Source organism: Heptranchias perlo, chromosome 17 (assembly GCF_035084215.1).
Source record: "Heptranchias perlo isolate sHepPer1 chromosome 17, sHepPer1.hap1, whole genome shotgun sequence".
NCBI classification, from domain to species: Eukaryota; Metazoa; Chordata; class Chondrichthyes; order Hexanchiformes; family Hexanchidae; genus Heptranchias; species Heptranchias perlo.
The window spans coordinates 20,445,384-20,466,481 of record NC_090341.1 but is presented as its reverse complement, the minus strand read 5'-3'; the positions used below and the strand labels follow the sequence as shown (position 1 = coordinate 20,466,481).

General features: G+C 45.0%; 1 protein-coding gene across 5 annotated transcripts in view; it reads right to left on the bottom strand.

Annotated features, from left to right (window-relative positions):
* cfap92 (cilia and flagella associated protein 92 (putative)) overlaps positions 1 to 21,098 on the bottom strand; it is a 248,665-nt gene that overhangs the window by 107,422 nt on the left and 120,145 nt on the right. For all 5 annotated transcript variants that reach the window (XM_067998681.1, XM_067998680.1, XM_067998683.1 and 2 more), the window contains 3 exons: positions 11,469 to 11,676; positions 10,699 to 10,818; positions 5,527 to 5,599 (listed from right to left, as the gene is read on the bottom strand). In XM_067998681.1, coding sequence (XP_067854782.1) covers positions 5,527 to 5,599; positions 10,699 to 10,818; positions 11,469 to 11,676 — 401 coding nt within the window. The remainder of the gene's footprint in view (positions 1 to 5,526; positions 5,600 to 10,698; positions 10,819 to 11,468; positions 11,677 to 21,098) is intronic.

The window sequence follows — 21,098 nt, the reverse complement described above, 5'->3', positions numbered from 1 at the left end:
CTGGAATCGGCTTCGGGGGGCTGAGAGCAGTTTGCACTCTTATCCAGCCTCTTTGCTGCCGCTTATAAAATCTTGTTTACTTGTTCAGAATGTGATTAATAGGCTGTCGGGATATTGCGTTTTGCCACAAGTAGTTTGAAATATAAAAGCAGCAAAGTATTACTGTAGTCACACTGACCGCTGGTCAGACTTCATTTTGAGCACTATGTTCAGTTTTGAGCTCATGATCTTAGGACAGATACACTGCCCCGTGTTTTAGGGTGTAAAATACACTAGGTAAATTGGCTTGGTACATTGAAGGATGTCCGTAATTTGCGAGCGTCCACTGTTTCAGAGTGCCTTTTGTATCTTTTATAATGTAAAGTATTTGGGACTGTCATGAAGTGTCCATAGTGTCCGTAAGACCAGGTTTCACTGTACTCCAAAATTGTGGAATCTATGAAAACTCACCACGTCCACATACTATAATAATGCTGATACTTTCATTTAAAGGCTGCTTCTAATGCAAAGAACAGTGCCAGTTATAGAATGGACTTTCTTCTGTCCTGCTCTCACAGCAACCGAAAAATGGATGCAACGCAGGGGAAAAAATAGACTTAATTCCTTTGCTCCCATTTTGCTCCTGAATAGTACTGCACATGAACTTCTTTGGCTTTTCTGGTGTCTGTACCTGATTGCAACTAAAGAGGGTGCAGCAATGTAAATTTTGTGCAAATGAATGTCAGAATGTTTTGTACATAGATTTCCTCTATTAGTATTGGGTGCAGTTCAGGAAAAACTGTACCCATAAAAACCCAACGGTGCTGGATCCTGAGCTGCTGTTTAGTTTACATTGGTCTTAAGGGACAAGCTGATATTGTCAAAATAGGTATTTGTTTTTGACTTTTTGAATAAAATGTAGTTTTGCTGCTTCAAGACTTGTTGCATAGAAACATAGAAAATAGGAGCAAGAGTAGGCCATTAGGCCCTTCGGGCCTGCTGCGCAATTCAAAATGATCATGGCTGATCGTCTAACTCAGTACCCTGTTCCCTCTTTTTCCCATATCCCTTGATCCCTTTAGCATTAAGAAATATGTTAAGTTGCAGAATGCTGTTAGTATTTTACATCTAGTGTTGGAGATGGTGTTCAGTACAGTGCCACTCCCCCCTTTCTCCCCTTTTGTGAAATAGCTTACTTAGAATCAGATGAGGGGAAACAACCACAAAACCCCTTGACAGCTGCTGAAATCATTTGCCTAAACCTCTCCTGAACTATTAATAACTGTTTCCTTACCAAAGAGTAGGAATCCCCTCCTACCCTAACTGGACACCTGTTCCATGCCACTACGAATAAAAGGAGAAGCCTCACAGCCAAACCATCCTCATACCATCATTCTTCATACCCACACTTGTTTCCTCTGTTCCTCCACCTACTGCTTGGCATAACAATGCTGCCCTCTTAACAGTTTTGTGTAAGGTGGACTACAGGGCAACTGGACTGCTGCTTGAGCTGCTGCTGCCATCCAAGCTATGACACAGCAGTACAAACTCAGGGGAAGGACCATTAAATTAATGTGAAGACCACAAACACATAAATCATAGCTCCAAGCACCACATAAATTAAACTAAAAGCTTACCAAAAGTCATCTCAAAGTGTCTACATAAAAATCCCGGCACATTTCCTGCAAATATTCTGAACAATTACTTCCTCCAAGTATTCACAAGGACATGAACAATATGCCCACCCCCAAAATAAGATTACCGAGGGAAAATTTGGAACGTCAATATAATATAGAGACCAGCAAGGAGATTTCTGATGGCATGATTATTATGAGGGAGTCAATGGACAGTAGGGACGTACCAGTAGATTGGAAACAGGCTAATGGGGTACCCCTATGCAAATAAGGTGACAAAACAGGCACATGTAAATACAGACCCATCAGTCTCACTTCAATTCCATGTAAAATAGTGTAATTGATTATCAGGAGTAAACTTGAGAATTATGGGAGAGAATTTAACTCACGGCTGCCGTTTTACTGGCATAAAGTCAGCTATAGAGCCCCGAATTTTTTGTTGTGATCTACCAGAAGTGCGCCAGATGCCATATTGGTTCATGTGGCTTTTAATCGTGCTGGGCGCCTGCCTTAAACAGGCGTTAGGCTCCTTAAATATGCAAATTAAAGAGGATGATGGAGGTCGCTCAAAAAATGGATAAGGAAAATTTGAGGTTTATTGTTGTGGGCTCAGGAGAAGCAGGAGTGCTCTTTGTGGGCCCACAAAAAACGCTGGCTCACTCAAAGCACCCCCTCCCCCCCACCAGCTGGCTTTGCGTGAGAGCCAGCCGATTTCCTGCATTTCCCAACTAGCGAGCTGCAGTGAAGCGATCGTCTGGTGCCCTCAACTCGTTGATGACGTTTAAATGAGGCCCGAATTTGGCTCCGTCTGACATTGTGTACTTAGACTTTCAAAATGCATTTGATAAAAATCCACACAAAAGATTATTAATTGAGCTGAAAGGCTGTGTATGGATAAGGGTAAGAAATTGTGAAGGGGAGAAAACAATTGGTATCGGTTATAGGGGTAATGTCAGGATGAGACAAGGCACTGATTGGGATTCCCCAGGGCTCAATTGTGATCATACTGTATACCAGACCCCATCTGCCCTCTCGGGTGGATGTAAAAGGTCACATTGCACGATTCAAAGAAGATCAAGGACTTTTCTGGGAGTCCTGGCCAACATTTATCCCTCAGCCAACACCACAAAGACCAGCTTATCTGGTCATTTATCTCATTGCTGTTAATGGGACCTTGCTATGCACAGATTGGCTTTTTAAAAATATTTGTTCTCTTGTGAGCGACACTGACAAGGCCACATTTATTGCCTACCCCTAGTTGTCCTGAGGGCATTAACAGTCAACCATGTAGTGTGGGATTGAAGTCACATGTAGGCCAGATCAGGTAGGGGCGGCAGGTTTCTACAACAATACGGCAACTTTCATGGTGCCAGCTCACAAATCACCAAGTTTAAGGAATTCACTACACTTGAATATATTTCAAAAGTACTTCATTGGCTGCGAAGTGCTTTGAGATGTCCTGAGGTCATGAAAGGTGCTACATAAATGCAGACAGTGCAGCAGGCCTGTGCTGCTCACAGAAACAGGGGGAACAACTGCTCTGGTTGATTGCAATATTATAGCAACATTGCTGCACATAGCAACCAAAGTAATTTGTTCCTTCCCCATCCCACCCTCCCCAACAAAATGAAAGAGATGTACAGAAATAAAAAAAAGTATGTGAGACATACAAGTGAGTGGAAAAGAAATTAGACAGAAGAAAGACTTATAAAAAGAAGAGACTGAGTGTCAAAGAAGAGTCACATACAAAGACAACAAAGCAAGTGTATGAGATGCATAGGGTGTGAAAGAGAAACCAAAAAAAGAGGGAGACAGTCTTCAAGACAGTAGAGAGTGGAAAATGAGCAGTTACTGGAAGAGAGTGACTTTTTTTTGTGAGCAACTCCACTTGAGATCAATTAGTAGAGTATAATACTGATAAGCACGTAACTAGTTTGCCAAAGAAAAATTAGTTGTGAATTAGGATTATACTGAGATCAGGATTCCTCTATGGGACTCAATGGGAAATCACACTGAAATGTTCTACTCATGCTTAAAAGGGAATGTGCTTTACCAGGACTAAATTATGCTACAAAACTATTGCTTATAGTAAGATACGAATACCTGCTCAGAATGAATGCTGAAAGGGAACCATGGCAAACCACCTTAAAATGAAACACTTTTGCAATTCCTAGCATTTGCGATAAGCATATGGTGCATTTACTCAAGTGACTGCTACATAATGAAAGCCAATTGTATGTCTGTTGTGAAATATTATCCTGGAAAACTGACCTAACCTATCCTTGTGAAATATCTGGACAATAATACAGAATGAATCTTAGTATCACATGAAAAAGACCTGTTAAAAATACAGCAACACCATGAGCTTATTAAAGATCCAACATAGCATTAGCAAGGATTTATTAATTTTTCACAGATTTAAAATGTCAATGTTCTAACTTTTAATTACTTAAACTTATCACTGACAGATAATCAATCCAAATTTCAAGGACTATGCCAGTATTCTGTATGAAGGAATTGGAAACACCTGTTTTACATTATCTGTGGAAAATACAGCTAACACCTGACCTCTCCATGCCCTCTTCTCTCAAAGACAGCTGTAACCTATGGTGCTGAGTTCTACTATAAAATAAAACATGTCAAAATGACAAACTGCACACACAATATCAGCCACCAGTTGAGTCTTCTGTGGTGGAGTGATATCATCCTGTATCATGTAACACCAATAAAAATTTTATTAAAGGGTCACATTTTTCAGATTGCTTTCTTCACTAATCACATTCTACTAAGTTCTGTATATAAACCTTAGGAAAGAATCCTGAAGTTATTGTTGTATGGAAGTTGAGTTCTGGATTTTAACGTGCAGACAATGTGAGATATACCTTGCTATTTTACTCTGTGGGTTAGTTTTAACAAATACATAAACACATTGATCCTGAAATTGCTTGGCTATTCCAGAAAACTCGTGTCATAACTCCAGCAAGAGTTCAGAGGAACGGCTGCAAACTCTTGGCAGCAAGCCCATGATTTTCTAATATGTGCAACCAGCAGGTGAGGCTCCTCACCATCAGTGCACATTTGTAAAATTAGCCCTTGGATGTCAAGCAAAGAAGTATTCCTTTCATCAGTAGTAACAATCCTCACCTAGCTAAACAAAATATTTCACTCAAACATTTAAGTGAATGTTGTTTGCTTCCTAGGCATCCTTGGGATCGGTTGCATTTGAGTGCTGAGGGATATTCAGTTTAATAGGCTTTTCAAAGCTCATTCTCTAATTCATTGAGGCTTAGAAATATTTGTCTGCATAAGCATCTTAGCATCATATAAATAACTATGATGTAAAGTTCTTTTATTGTATTATCAAACAGCACACTTGGCACATTAGGTCATTATAGCCATACTAATCAATACACTGGCAATCTTGAAACATTTCTATTTATTTTCTGCAAGCATTAGCTGTGCTCAGGTGCCAGACACAGGACAGAGACACATATATCATAACAGACTCACACGTCACACTTTGAGTAGTTAGTGTTTTGTTTTGTGAGGTGATTGGTCGATGGTCTCTATTTTAATATTTCCTCATGTTACTCACTGAACAGAATGGTCACCAACATCAATTCACAAGCAATAGTAAAAACTCTTTGATCACAAATTAAAGTCTTCAGCTAATCATTTTGAGTGTAAATTACTGATCAACTATGGGTGTAAACACACTTAAAGCTAGTTCTCTCTATGTATTACAGCAGTGTAACCTTGTAATGCAACACTGACCATAAGACAATCATAAAGTAGATTTCAACATTTAATTAATTTTTTGTAGTGATAAAGGAAATCTATTATTGGTGTCTTTATTGTATTGTCCAATGCATATTCAACAATGGTCTTTGAAGCAAGTGGATGACTATTTTACCTCTCTGGTTCCATGCTATCAACGATGGGTCCTGATATTCCGATAACTGATGAGTCTGATGAGTCAGTGGTTTCTGTGCGGCATCATAGAAAGAATTTGAGGAAAAGAGACAATGCAACTTTAAAAAAAAGAAATTGGAACCAAATCCTTATGATAAATATACATATTTTAATACCAGCCACAATCTTCCAGCACCTCATGAGCAGGGTTATGAGGGCTACGTGGTCTTGATGCATTCATGGGAAATAAAGCTATGTCCATTTTAATATTAAAACATTTGTATGTTTTTGTTCCCCAGCAATCTCACTAACTAATAATGATCATATGATTTTTCCAATTGAATGACTATTTTAAGCAATCCCATGTGACCATTATATTCATGTCGCTTTCTAGCAATCTCATTGGTTGCAAGACTGATTTAATGGTTCTGCATTTGACAGGGCTCTGGACTAATGTTGATAAAAACACAACAGATGGGGGCAGGGATTTTGTAGGTTTCTGTTTATACAGTAATGGTTCATTGGCCCCTGGTAGCCATGTAACTGCTGCCCATTGGTTTGAATGCTGTGATTGGTCTGTGGGAACAGTGTGCCTGAAAACCTTACTGATCACTGTCTGTGGTAACCCCTACTCAAAACACTTAAAATGTTGTAAATATAAAAAGGATGGAAGGGTACAGAAATGTAGTGAAGAGAGGCCAGCAGTAATAGCTATTACAAAATACACTAGCAATTTCCCATGGTTTTTCTCGCGTCATAACAACATGGGTATTATGCCATGTAATGCATACTGTATTATCAGAGACACTGATTTACAGTGACTGAATTAGTCAATTCAGTTTTTATTACATTATGTTCTGGGATTTTTACTGGTGTTTAAGGGATCAAATTGCATGATCTTTTTCAATTTCCTATGAAAGCCATGATCTTGATTGTTAATATATATTCTTTATCTATGGACTCAATATTTAACTCTTACTTTTTTTTAAAGGCCAGGTCACAAAACAAGATGGTAAGCAACAGGTACCATGATGTACTAGCCAGGTATTGGCTGTCAAGGAAGTGATGGAGAAAGTGTACGTCTGAGGACTCAAACTGAGTGGTGAGTCAGGGAATGGTGTTGTAGGCAAAAGGGAGGCAATATTCACGGAACACCAGGGTCTGCAAAGGAATTATCAGAGAGGGTTGCCATCTGGGAATACTCTTAGAGGTGGAGTCTGGAAGGGAAAGTCTGGGGTTGAGAAGCATTCAGTCAGGCTGGATCTTAGATTTCTGGCACCACTTAATGAGTGGGGTTGGAGGAGGCTGGAATGTGGGTTTGTCACTACTCAGTGAGGGACATAGGTCTGCTGTACTGGGAATTACTGAGATTTAGAAGCACAGTGGCGTAGCCTAGGATCTGGGAACATTCAAGGGGGATGCAAAAGAATTGGAGGAGTCCTGAGATTTAGCAGCAATGGCTGGGAGGGGGAGGGCTGGAAATTGGAAGCAACGTAGGGAGTCCTGCAGTTTGGTGTCACTGTGAGGGCAGATCATAGGGTTTAGCAGCATTGTGAGCATTTTTGGGCTTGGCAGCACTAGGGTTGGTGGGGGTTCCCAGGGTGTGGCAGCACTGGATAGGGTAGAAGTTCAGCAAGGGCACAGTAGACTAACTGTAGACACAGTGAAATAAAAGCAGCCATGGTCTGTACACCAGCAGTGCAGTGCAGATAATATTGGCAGAATAATGGCAGGGATAAAATTAGCCACACGGAGCACAATGCCTGCACAGTGACAATAAAAGCAAATATGGAGGAAATAACAGCAGCAGCAATATGGTACATGAGGTGCACCATCAGACCTAGGTCATTCAAACACCTTGAGAAACCATTTTCACCAAAGCAAACTCCAAATTCAGAATATCATCTCAAGCTAAGTACTCCAAACTGAACCTCAGGCTCCTGAACCAGGAAAGCGATTGGCAAGAAAACTTTTTCCAGGGATTTATAACACCACGCAGGCAAATCTATAAGTAAGAATAAGTCTCTTATTGAGAATTATTTTTTATAGGTTCTAATATTATAAATGTTTTCCCCAGCAATTTTTCAGATGGAGGAAAATACAAGATGGAACCTCAAACCAGATAAAATATTTTAAGTGATTTTATTGGTTCATTTCTTTTCTCTCATTGGTAGATTTCATTCACTTCTCATTCTTGGTGTGGGAAAGCCATATATGAATTGCAATCTCACGGTGAGAAAAGGCAAGGGTACATGCTGTGATTGGGAACCAGCTTTAAGTTCTTTCAGCTATTTGAACACTTTTAAAAACTAAATCTAGCATCACCTACCTTTGAGTCACAGCTGGGAGGATTCAACGGGAAGTAACTATAAAACATAGATACATTGAAACTTGACAGTCGCTAACTGGCCGACTAAGCCCCCAATATGGTGGGCAGGAAGCACGTGCACTATTCCGGCCGAAAGTGTGCTGCCTACCTTATTGGGAAAAGAAAAATATTTCCAGGGCCAATGCTGAAACAGGTGTTAGGCCCTTTGTATATGCAAATAAAGAGCCTAACGCCTGTTGGAGGTCCCCACTTCAAGACTGTTTTGCCCTGAGCACCGGCTATAGTCAGTAAAACCAGATCTTGGGACCCCCTGCGGCCTACAAGGTTAAGTTTTTCACATTTACTTTCAGGTGTGCTCCTCCCGACTCCACATTTAATGAAAGCTCACTGCCGCTCTCGCCCCACCCCACTGATCGCTACCACTCCCAACCCCCGATCCTTCCGCTGGCATCGTCTCCCAACCCCCGATCCTTTCCCCAGCCTCCTCTTGCGACCCTCGAACCAGCCTGTCAGCCTCCAATCCTTTCCCCAGCCTCCGATCCTTCCCTCCACGCCCCCTCCACTCCCAGCCTCTCTTATCCTCTCCCACCTCGCCCTCCGATCCTGACCTACTATCCTTCCCCTCTGGCCTCCACTAGCAGCAACCCAACTTTGATCTCCTATTCACCTTCCGGCTGTTCACATTACACTGGGCTCCATTTTAATGAGGCCCCAGGCACAATATCGAGGGCGCCTTGGGCCTCACCATTCAGGTGCAGGGTATAAACCCTGTTTCCTCCTACGTGCCCAAAAGTAGGCATGCTTGAATTTCTAGCCCTTGATGTCTACTCTAACGGATCTCCCATTGCTCACACTCAACCGGTTGATACTTTTTAGCAACAGGAGTATTATACCATGTAATGCACAATGTATTATTCTGCTGCTAAGGTGGAGCTGTATTCCCTTAAGGACACATGCCATTAATTTCCGCAGAAGTTCACCCAATTGTCCGCCATAATTTTGGTGGAAGATCTGCGGAAACCCTACTTCTCCAGAGATTCTGCAGATCTGCCGAAATTGCAGCAGGCGATCAGGAGACACCCTGTAGAAATTCTACCCCACTAAGGCCAGTTTCTGTTAAGTAAACACAGGGTGAGTTCGTTCAGATTTTAATTGCTATTCAGGCTGCAGGTCAAATAGGGTCACCAACTTTGGTTGGACGTATTCCTGGAGGTTTCATCACATGACCTTCTGCTTCCAATGGCCCCGCCTAGTCAAATAGGTTTTTCCCACAATATTTTTATAACTGACAAACGAGAGTATTCAAAGAAAATGAAAAACACACAATTTTTTTTAATACCCCCATGATTTTTCTCCGGAGTTGCTTGCAGTATCATCCCTGAGGCTAATCTTCAAATTCCTGGAGACTCCAGGACAATCCTGGAGGGTTGGCAACCCTAGGTCAGTAGCCTTGTTTTGTTTTTCATTTTTTTAAAAATATGATTGGTAAAGTCAACTAAGAGGCTGCATGTATTCTGACTCCAGTATTTTCTGTTCCTGGGACCATACATCTGTGCATTCCAAACATTTTTTAGTGTAATGGACAGGAAATTTTTTAAAAATAAGTTTGTTTGTGAGCAACAGCACATGGAGCTGTCACTGAATATAAGATACTACAAATTGAATTACCTTATCCAGAGATAATGACTGTGGAATTGTAAATGTATAGACAATGAAATACATATATTTTAAATTCGATAGTAACTCCTGGTTGTTCATTTTCAATTATTCCCAAATTTTGTATATGTCATTATAGCTCATCATTGTCAAAATCTACCTTCCGGAATCCCTGAAAAAAGCTTGTCTATAATTTGTTTTTGCAAAATGTTAGCTTCCAAATATCAATAGTTAGATTTTCATTAATCATCAAGAGGCTTTAAATGCAGGCTCTAGAGTATAGCCAGCAGAGGCCAATTTGAAGTCTTGAAACTACTCCTCTTGAATGCTTGAGCTTTGAGTTTTGATTAAACTGACATATTTTCAGTGTTGTGTAATTCTTGTGTGAGGGCAAATCTGTCCCTAAAGCACAATACTAGAGCTCAACACAGTTGAAACTTTGCTATTTGCAGCATTTGTGTTCAAGGTGTCAGCCTTGGCTGAGTGGCAGTACTCTAATCTCTGAATCAGAAGGTTGTGGGTTCAAGCCCATTCAAACAATGAGCACCTAATCTGGGATAATACAGTGCAGTACTAAGGGAGTGTTGTACTGTCAGAGTTGCCATCTTTCAGATGAGATGTTAAACCTCGTCCCTGTCTGCCCTCTCAGGTGGATATAAAAGATCCCATGGCACTATTCAATGAGCAGGGGAGTTCTCCTGGTGCCCTAGCCAACATTTACTACTCAACCAGTATCATTAAAAAAGATTATCTGGTCATCAATCTCATTGCTGTTTGAGGGATCTTGTTATGTGTGTTTTGGCTGCTGCATTTGCCTACATTAGAACAGTGACTACACTTCAGAAGTATTTCATTTGCTGTGAAGCATTTTGGGATGTCCTGAGGTCATGACAGATGCTATATAAATTGAACTTCTTTCTTTCTTCTTCATAGGAGAAAATCTATGCAGAAATATTAAATAAAATGCTACCAAACATTTCATTGGGTACAAAATGTCCTCTAATCACATTTTTAAAAAGCCCTACAATGTTCATGGAATAAACGAGTATCACGCTAGATGCTGGGCTTTCCTATTACTTTCATATTTTTTCAGGAAGTTCTTCATAACTCACTAATTTTTAAAAAATGTGGGTACACCATCCACAGTGCCTATCATGCCAACTGGATTTTGTGTCCCCTGACTCTTACCTTGCCAAGGGATGTTTATCTGCTCCGCAGAGTACTCATCATCAATTGCTTTATGGGTTATCAAGAGGGGACTGTTTTCCAATAGTTTCAACTGCGCCTGAACCAAATTTTTTACTCCACCTGCCAAAACGAAGGTCAGTCAGTCAGATGAAATCTTTATGCAATGCATCAGAATATGACAATAACATATGCCCTGTTTGTTTCACAGAATGTTGCTAAAGAGACTATTGGTGCTCTTAAGATTTTTCGATTAAAATATAGGTAATGCAGGAATATTTTTTTATAGGAGGATAAATAAATTAGTAAAACAAAATCCAACCAATATATTTCCCAGTGAATTCTTTACACTCTACTTTGTGTCTCCTTTGATGGCACAGCTAAGAAAGGAATTTCACGCTAAGGCAAAGAATGTTGATGAACCAATCTACTGACCCACCATGCTGCCATTTTTAAAGCATTTTATTAATAGCAATAGAAGGATGCTTAATAAATAATATATTTTATCTTTGATAGTTTTAAGATCCAGTCTGTTCCTTCTTTCTATACCCAACCATCTAATCAGTATCATTTGGCTTCTGGTATTTAGATTTCAAAATGGTACCTACATATAGTAATTATAACATTAGTTATATCTTATGATGATAAATGACTTTGGTTTTTTTGTTTAATGATATGAATTTCTTTTTGTCAAATGTGCTCCTCCGTAAAAACTGCCTAATTATTTATTGGATTGATTGAGACAGCACAGCATTTCATATCTACTTACTCACCTGCATATCCTTCCTTCTCCATGAGAATACGTAAACCCTTGGGCCGATCAAACTTGGCCTTTGTGCACACTTTATCCTTACTGTCCCATATTTGAAGTGTCATTAGATGAGGGACTAGTGTTAACAGTAATTCTTTAGTGATTGGCAGCTCCACGTTGTAACTGAAGACAAACCACATCTGTTCACCATCATGCCATGGCTTTAGAATCTGCAATTTATTGTAATAAAATACATAATTTCAAACATACCTGAAATATATTTCATATTGAAACTGTGCATTTTCATAATTTTTTATTATAATGGAGAACAATGCATATCTGGGAATAATATCAGAAAATAATCCCACTGATTATTGGCTCAAATGCTGTCATGAGTGAAGCTCAAACGATTTATACTTTGCATCTGAGCAACAACATGAGACTATAGTCTTCCACATATGTCTTATTGAAAAATCTTAGGTCTGCGCACATTCTCTGTCTATAAACCCTCCTTCCTGTTGTCACACTTTTGTGTCAGCTTTTCCCATTGTAAATTCCAATGTCCACATTTCACATTAACTTGCCTATGTAAACTTCATGATTTGTTGATGAACCAGTTAAAACACTCAAGCTCCATTTTAAAAAAAAATGTGGCTGCCATTTTTTCTCAGTAACTGAAATTTCTGACGTCAATAATAAGGTTTTAAGAAATAAATCTTAAAATTCAAAAAATTACACATTTCACAATAGCGTGATTACATTTACCCATTGAATTGTCTTCTGTATATTTTAATACCTTAATTAAAGCTTTTCCTTCAAGGTCTCAGCCTGTCTAAAAAAAATTGTGTTTTAACTACATAGAACCATAAATGTTTACAGCACAGAAGGACATCATTTGGCCCATTGTATGTCAATGCCAGCTCTTTGTTAGAGCAATGCGAAACTAACCCCACCACCCCACATTTTCCCCAAGCCCCTTATTTTGCTCTGCTTCAAATATTTATCCAATTTTACCTTAAAGATACAATGGTCTCTGACTCAACCATTCCCTGTGGCAAAGCAGTCCATGCTCCAACAATCCTCTGCATAAAGACATTTCTCCTAACCTCTCTTCTCATTCTCTTAGTGACAATTTTATTTAATGGCCACTTATCACTGACACCTCTTCATTTCTCTATTTGCAAATTATTTTTTAAAATAAAAACGGTATTAAACCCTCTCTTCGTCTTCTCTGTTCCAGTGAACTTGGTCCTGGTATCTCAAGTTTCTCCTCATTACTATAGTTAATCAAGGACAGCCAGCATAGCATTATCCTTGTGAATCTACATTATATGCTTTCTATAGCCTTAATGTTCTTTGTATAATGCGGTGCCCAAAATTGCATGCAGTACTCTAACTGTGGCCGAACCAATGTTTTGTACAAATTCATCATCATTTCTTTACTCTTATACTCTATTGCCTATTTATGAAACCCAAAATGCTATTAGCCTTTTTTTTATGACTTTACTCACACTTTCAAGGAATTGTGTATTTGAGATGTCTCTGCTCATTCACAGCTACTGACATGTTTATGTCTTCCTGAAATATTTTACAGTCCTCCTCATTGATTGCCAAGCCCCTACTATTGTCATCAGCAAATTTCAAAATTGTGTTCCTAACACTCAAATCCAAATCATCTTTCTATATACCGAAAACAAAAGTGAACTAGCACTGATCTCTAGTACTTCCAACTCTTCTCCTAACTCTTTGGGCTCGAATTTAGCAGGCCTGCGGGTTCCCAGCGGGTGGTCCTCCGGGAGCGTGGAAAACGCGGACGGCTAATCGTGTGCGTCCCCCACGCGATCGCGGGATAATTGGACCGATTAAGCCCTGCTTCCGGGTTCTGCGCTCCCCAGCTGCGTGCCGGCCGGCTGCGCATGCGCAGTACCGTCGACGCGATGTAGGAGCTCCAGTTAAAGGGGCAGTCTCCCAAAGCCCCTCCTGCTACAAGCAAGCGGTTTGAGACGATGGCTCAGCAAAGGGGAAAGGCTGCGCCCTGTTTTTCAGATCTGGCACTGCAGCTGATGTTGGAGGGCGTGAGGAGGAGGAGGGAAACACTCTTCCCAGCAGATGGACGCAAGTTCCCTGCCGCCGCAACCTGGAAGGCATGGGCAGAGGTGGCGGCGGAGGTGAGCAGCAGGGGCAACACCCCAAGGACTTGGGAGCAGTGCCGCAAGCGCTTCAATGACCTGACTAGGTCTGGCAAGGTGAGTACACCAACGCACCCTCCCACATCCCGTCCCCACCATCACGCCAAGCAGATCACAACCCCCTCCTGCACAGCCACCACTGCGCTCCATCAGCAATCCTCACAGCCACTCATTCACCATCCTCGCCGTGCACGCAAGTACCCACCGTCCCTGACCCCACCCGAACACTACCACACACCCCAATCCCCATGCAATGGGATGGGCACGTGGCCGACGCTTCCTCCCATCCGTTCCGCGCCACGCTCAACCCAACCACACCGATGCTCGATGCGTCTCACGATGCAAGACGCACCCACTCACACATCTGTGTTTTGCCTTCACAGGAGAAGAGAAGCAAGAACAATAGGGAAAGGGCACGCACCGGAGGTGGGCCGCCGCAAGTGGTGGAGCTCACCGACGCAGAGGTGGAGGCGCTAGACCTCGCCCGCACGCGACATTGCCTGTCGGTGGCCGATGGCGAGTGTGTCGCTGCCGAAACGGCCGGTAAGGGAAAGCTGATACTCAACACCCATGATCGCGAGTTACCGTCTCATCACCTGCCATCAGGCGCACTGTCAAGTTGGTCCACATGCCTCAAAGTGCCCTCTGTTCTCTTGCAGGTCCGTCTTTGGGTGAAGCGATCGTGGAGGGCGATTCCTCAGAGGACATGGCGGTCTCTGAGGGTGCATCGTCACATCAGAGCCAACCATCCACCAGCGCAGAGACACGCACCTCGGTGGGTCCCCCTCGCCAACTAGTTGGGGTAGCACTTGGTGAGTCACCGCGCATGAGTGAGCATGAGCAGGCCCTGGTGGCAGGGGCAGCCGCGGAGGGTCCGCGACGGAGGGAGCACTCATCTCCAGGCTCTGCTCAGCCGGACCCAGATGCTGAACCCAGGGGGCCACCAGTGAAAAGGAGAGTCGTCGAGGGCCACCAGCTAATTGCTGAGGTACTGGCAGAAGTGCCGCGCGCATTGTCCACAATAGAGCAGGCGATGGAGGAGTCCACCTCCTGCATGTGGGCATTGGTGGCGCAGGCACAGGAGGGTACCGGCGACACAGTGTCGCAGGTAGGTGCGGGACTGTCTGCGGTGGAGGACAGGCTGGCCTCCCTCGAGCGTCACGCACAGCTCCAGATCGAGTCCATGCAGGCCCTGACAACGTCTGTACGGATTCAGGGTGAGCAACATTCCGACGCCACCAACAGGCTGAGGGATACACTAGGGGTGGCCTTGCAAGGCCTCACACATGCCATCCAAACTGCCGTCCAGCAGGGTGGAAGGGGTGATGTGGGCCGAGGCCAAGAGAGGGATGATGGTGACCGGGGACATGGAAGCGGGGACGCCTCTCAAGGCGTCCCCACGTCCCACCCGTCGCCCACCTCTCAACCAGTACCCGCAATGGTGCCTCCTCTCCAGGTGGCCGAGTCTGCCCCTGCCCCGGTGCAGGAGGAGCAGTCTGTGGAGGTCCCGTCACGGGCACCGAAACCCAGGGGCCGTCCGCCAAAAGCATCTACCCGGTCAAGGCAAGAAGACGAGCAACCTGCCACTACCTCTGCTGGAGCCACAGGGGTAGCACCACGTAGGGGTTCCCGGAAAAGAATTGCAAAGGCCTTATAATCACAAAGGGAATACACCAGGGTGTTTATTATTTTGTACTTTTTTTCTTATATAATGTCACATTCGAGATATTAAATAGTCTATTCTCACCACTCCTGCCACCTCTCGTCCATTCTTCCGCGGCTTGTGCAATAGTTGCGTTCCGTGGAGGCCATCATGACGGCGAACACCTGCTGCCACCCATTGGGCACACTGCTGTGGGTGCAGGATTACTGGCAGCACTCTTCAGTGGAGGGGGCTGGTATGGCCGCTCGCATGTGCAGGTGAGGAGATGCGAGCGCCTCGCAGTGTCTGACTCTAGGAGAACCGTTGACGTATGAGTGCCTCCCTGGCCTGGCGACCATCCCGGTGAGTCGCGGCTCGGCGCATGGGTCGTCCAACATCCTCTGGCGCGTCCTCCTCCTCCACCTCCTCCTCCTCGCCCTCGCCTTCCTCAATGTGGGTGGCGGGTGTGGATGGGGCCTCCTCCAGCGGCACCCCTCTCTGTTGGGCCATGTTGTGCAGGGCACAGCAGACAACTATGATTCGTCCCACTCTGAATGGTGTGTATTGCAGCGCTCCCCCAGAACGATCAAGGCACCTGAAGCGCATCTTGAGAAGCCCTATGGTCTGCTCAATTGTAGACCTGGTAGCAGTGTGGCTGTCATTGTACCGACGCTCCGGCTCGGTGATGGGGTTCCTCAGAGGTGTCATGAGCCACGTGTGGAGGGGATACCCCTTGTCGCCGAGGAGCCAGCCGTTGCCGGCGTTGGGTGCCTGCAGGATGGGCGGGACGGCGGACTCCCTGAGGACGAAGGCATCGTGGCAGCTGCCGGGGTATCTGGCGCACACGTGTAGGAATCTCTGGCGGTGGTCACAGATGAGCTGGGCGTTCATGGAGTGATACCCCTTCCTGTTGATGAACAGCCCTGGCTCATGCGGAGGTGCCCGTATTGCGATGTGGGTGCAGTCCATTACACCCTGCACCCGTGGGAAGCCGGCCATGGCATGGAATCCAACCGCCCTCTCCATCTGGCTGCGCTCGTCCATGGCGAAGTTGATGTAGTGGGAGGCCCTGCGGAACAACCCATCGGTGACCTGCCTTATGCACTTGTGTGCAGAGGACTGACAAACCCCGGTGATGTCCCCGGTGGCACCCTGGAAGGAACCGGATGCGAAGAAGTTGAGGGCAGTGGTGACTTTGACGGCGACAGGTAAGAAGATTCTGCTTGGTCCATCAGGGAGCAGCTCGTCGTTAAGGAGGCTGCAGATGTCGGCGACTACCTGGCAATTGACTCTGAGCCGACGTATGCACTGCTCCTCGGAGAGGTCCATGAAGCTGAGCCTCGCTCTGTACACCCTGTGCGGAGGGTAGTGCCTCCTGCGACGCATCTCTCTCTGCGGTTGCCCTCCCTCCTGCTGTGCAGGTGGGTGTGCCGCAGCACCGTGTTGGGGGGCCCCACCTCTCCGAGGCGGACGGCGTGGACTGCGAGGCTGCTGGGGCTGGTCATCCTGTTCGTCCTCCGACGATGTCAACGCACCACTCATCTGGCAGGTGTTGGTCTGAGGGGTTGTGCAGGGTAGGTGGGTGGGTCCTCGGACTGGGGCTGCGGTTTCGTGTCGGTCTGTCCTCTGGCTTGGCGGGGGGTGGTGGAGGGCAGGGGTTGCCCTATGTGACGCGGTGGCCTCCTGCGTGGGTGAGGGCTCTCCCCCGTGGAGTGCACCTTGGCACCTGCCAAAGGCTGCTGGCTGCAACACGCCTGGTTTGAAAGGTACTGTTTCCCCCAGTGTGGGAAACTGACTGCGTTGAACCTAAAATCCCACACTTCCTCTTTTGACAGCTGCTTCAGCTCATTAACTGACCACAACGAGCAAGTTAAGTACTCTCAAGTGGAACCCCGCTGGCTTTAATTGCCTGCGGGATTCCCACCAGCGGGGCTTGCGCGCGCAGCCCCGCACGTCAGCGCGGTACCCGGAAGTGGCCGGGATTTCGTCGCGATCCGGTCACGTGACCGGATATCGGGATTTTCGGGGCCAACCCGCTGGAAACCCGCCGGAAACGCGATCGCAAAATCGAGCCCTTTGTTTCCTTTCCACCCAGCTTTCTCTCCATATTGTTACATTTCCTCTTGTACCATACATTTGAGGGCTCGATGTTACCAGAACTGTGGGTTCGCGGCGGGGGGGCTATTGGGCGTGTGGGTAACGCGCCCGGTGAAAACAGTGTGCCCCCCGCGCGATCGCAGCCTAATTGGATCCACTTACCTCTTGTTCCGGGTTCCCCACTGCTGATCTGCGCATCGGGCGGACTGCGCATGCGCAGTAAGCTCTGTCAGCTGGAGGAGCTCTATTTAAAGGGGCAGTCCTCCACTGACAGATGCTGCAACAAATAGAAAAAATTACAGCATGGAGCAGCCCAGGGGGAAGGCTGCTCCCAGGTTAATGATGCCTCACTCCAGGTATCATTAGATGGGGTGAGGAGGAGGGGGAGGACAGAGATCTTCCCCCCGGCGGGCGGGAGGAAGCGGCCTGCCTCTGCCACCAGGAAGGCCTGGCTCGAGGTGACAGAGGAGGTCACCTGCACCACCAACATATCGCCCACCTGCATACAGTGCAGGAGTTGCTCCAATGACCTAAGTAGGTCATCCAAAGTGAGTACACTTACTCATTCCCCTACACTCCATCTGCACATCACCGCCCCCACCCCACATCTCCTTCTGCACTGCCAACACCACTCTGTTACATCACCCCTCATACCCACTCAAAGCTCATCCTCATCCTACCTGCACTTACTCACCTCGCCAGTACTCATCCCGCCACTACCACTCAACCCAATCCTCATACAATCTCATGGCTCTATCTCATACTCACCCTCTCATGCATCTCTTTCACAGTCAGCCTCACTCAACCTGCCACTACCTGTGCTGCAGCCACAGGGCATGCATCATATATGTGCAGTAGGAAGCGTAAGGCAAACGTGTTGTGAGCATGAAGGGGATGCACAAGGGTGTTTGAGGGTTTGTCATGGTTTTTACTTATATTGAATTTCTGACCAACTCACATTACATATTATATTGGTACCACTACTGCCACGTCTTTGCGAATCTTGTCTGGTTTGTGCAATAATGCCCTTTCCTGAGGATCACAATGAAGACCCACAACTGATGACACCCATTGTGTCACTGCAGAGTGGGTGTAGGTGTATTTGCTGGGCTCTTTTGTGCAGACGACTGAGAGACGTCGGCGATGTCCCCGGTGGCACCCTGGAAGGATGCGGAGGAGAAGTTGTTGAGGGCAGTGGTGACTTTGACAGGGACAGGTAAGAAGATGGTGCTCGGGCCAACCGGGAGCAGCTCGGCATGAAGGAGGCTGCAGATGTCCACGACTACATGTCGACTGACTCTGAGCCTCCGTGTGCACTGCTGCTCAGAGAGTTCCAGGAAGCTGAGCCTCGGTCTGTGGACCCTTTGGCGAGGGTAGTGCCCTCTCCGACGCATCTCTCTCTGTGGTTGCACTCCCTCCTGCTGTGCAGGTGGATGTGTCACAGCACTCTGTTGTGGAGCTCCACAAGTCAGAGGTGGACGGCGTGGCCGGCGAGGCTGGTGAGGCTGGTGGTGCTGTTCGCCCTCCGAGGAGGTCATGACTGCAGCTACGGCGGCCCCCATCCGGAAGATGTACATCTGAGGGGGTCCGCAAGGTAGGTACATGTCTCTGGACCCTGGGATAAGTGTGCAAGTTGGTGAATTTTCTTGTCAGGAGGAGGGTGGTGGAGGCCAAACTTTGTCCCAGGTGACAGAGTGGCCTCCTGCAATGAGTGAGGGTCTCCTCCCACCCACCTATCAAATGGACCTTTGCAGCTGCCACAGGCTGACAGCTGCAACACGTCCATTTCAACTGGGAGTGTTTCCCCCAGTATGTTTTCACATTCACCATCATTTGTAAAAAAAATGCAAAATAGTTATTTAACATCTCCATCATACCTTCCTCCTCTAAAATTAGGATTCCTTCTTCATTCCTGGGGGCCTTTGACTATTCATTTACTTATTATCTGGTTATATTATCTGCTAGCCTTTTTCCTATTCACTTATAGCTCTTCTAATCTTCCTTTTCACCTCCTCACTACACTTTCTTTACTTGTCATGATTATCTTTAGTATTGTTAATTTCATCATTTGCCTTCCAGTTTGTTTAGTTTTAATATCTCCATTTATCTAAAGAAGTATATTTTATGATATTTTTACCTTGCAACAGTTAGGAAAGGGCTTTCAATCACATCTATGCATTCCAAGCATGTGGAATTTTCAGAATTTCTCAGCATACAATCTGCATTCTGAGGACGTGCAGTTTGCAGGTATTCCCAGTGCATTAACAGGAGTTGAAAGATGTGTCCCCACACAACCCTGCGAGGATTTGAGAGTTTCTTTGTTTTTCCAAAAGTTTTTTAAAGAAACTGGAATTTGAATTCTCAAAGCTTTTATTTCAGACAAGTGAATGACATAACAATTGTGTTTTTCTGTTATGAACTCTTCACAGATACAAACGCCTGTGAACAGAGGCACCTGCGATTGTGGTTTCTTTTGACAAATTAGAAAAGAAGACAAAGAAATTATTTATAGAGAATGGACTACTGTTGAAAATTCAAATTTTAAAAAATGTGTGAACTATTTTTGAGGCTTAAGAAATACTATTATATATAAAACTTAGAAACTGCATAAACATTTGAGCATTTTATGAGGTAATTTTATGGCTTAATTTTTGTTTATTTATCAAAATTTATGTTTATTAAAGACCACATAAGTTGACAAACTCATTAATAATATACCAAACTGCCAGAAGTGCCTATCAGGAAATTATGCACCCCAAGCCCATGATTCTCCAACCATTCATTTTAAGAAGCAGAAAATTTATGCCTAAATGCCTTAAGGGAGAAACATAAAGGGGGTGATTTTAAACCCCAAGAACAGGTGGGTTGGGGGCGGAAGGGAGTTGAAAATAATTGTTTTTTGGGTCGCGTCCGAAACCCGGCTTTATTTCCGGGTTTAATGTCGGCGTGTGAAACTACAGGCTTCCCACTGGGAATGCAAAGTCTGAAAATTTTGGGGTTGTGACCCAAAAAAACAACTATTTTCAACTCCCACCCACTCCCAACCCACCCATTCTTAGGGTTTAAAATCACCCCCAAAGAGAGGAATTAATGGTCACTGGGAAAAATGGCAGTGGGGGTAAAATGAGTTCAGGATGGATCAAGGGAGGGAACTGGTTTGTAGAAACATAGGAAGGGATACAGCTTGTTAATTTGAAAGAGACCAAAGGCACTTTTGGTCCCATTCTCCTGATTCCCCCTCCCCACCCTGTACACCACAAAGCTGTTAAACCCTGCTCTCCTCAATACTTTCAGATGCCAGAAATCCCAAATACTGCCAGATGCCCTATGCTCAGAATTTCCTTGTTCAATCTTTGGGACACCAGGGTCCCTGTCAGTGCTCATGAATCCCTAGACTGAAATCACAGTGCTCCCTGATCTCAGAAGCACTCCAATGCTTTCAGACCACAAGACGCCCTTCCCAAAATCCCCAGAATCCTTCTCCCAACTATGCTGGATCCCAGGATCTGCCCCAGTGTTCCTATAACCAACCTCTCAAGCATTCCCAGAAATCTGTCAACCTCCACCCCCCCAAAGATATATATATACATAATGCGGCAGATTTACTAATTGTTTCTATTTTCAGTAGGATTTGGATTCGGAGTGCATATACATGCATAGGACATTCTCCACAGTTGGTGCACAGTGATGTCTTCACTAGTGTAACAATTGTTATAAACAGTGC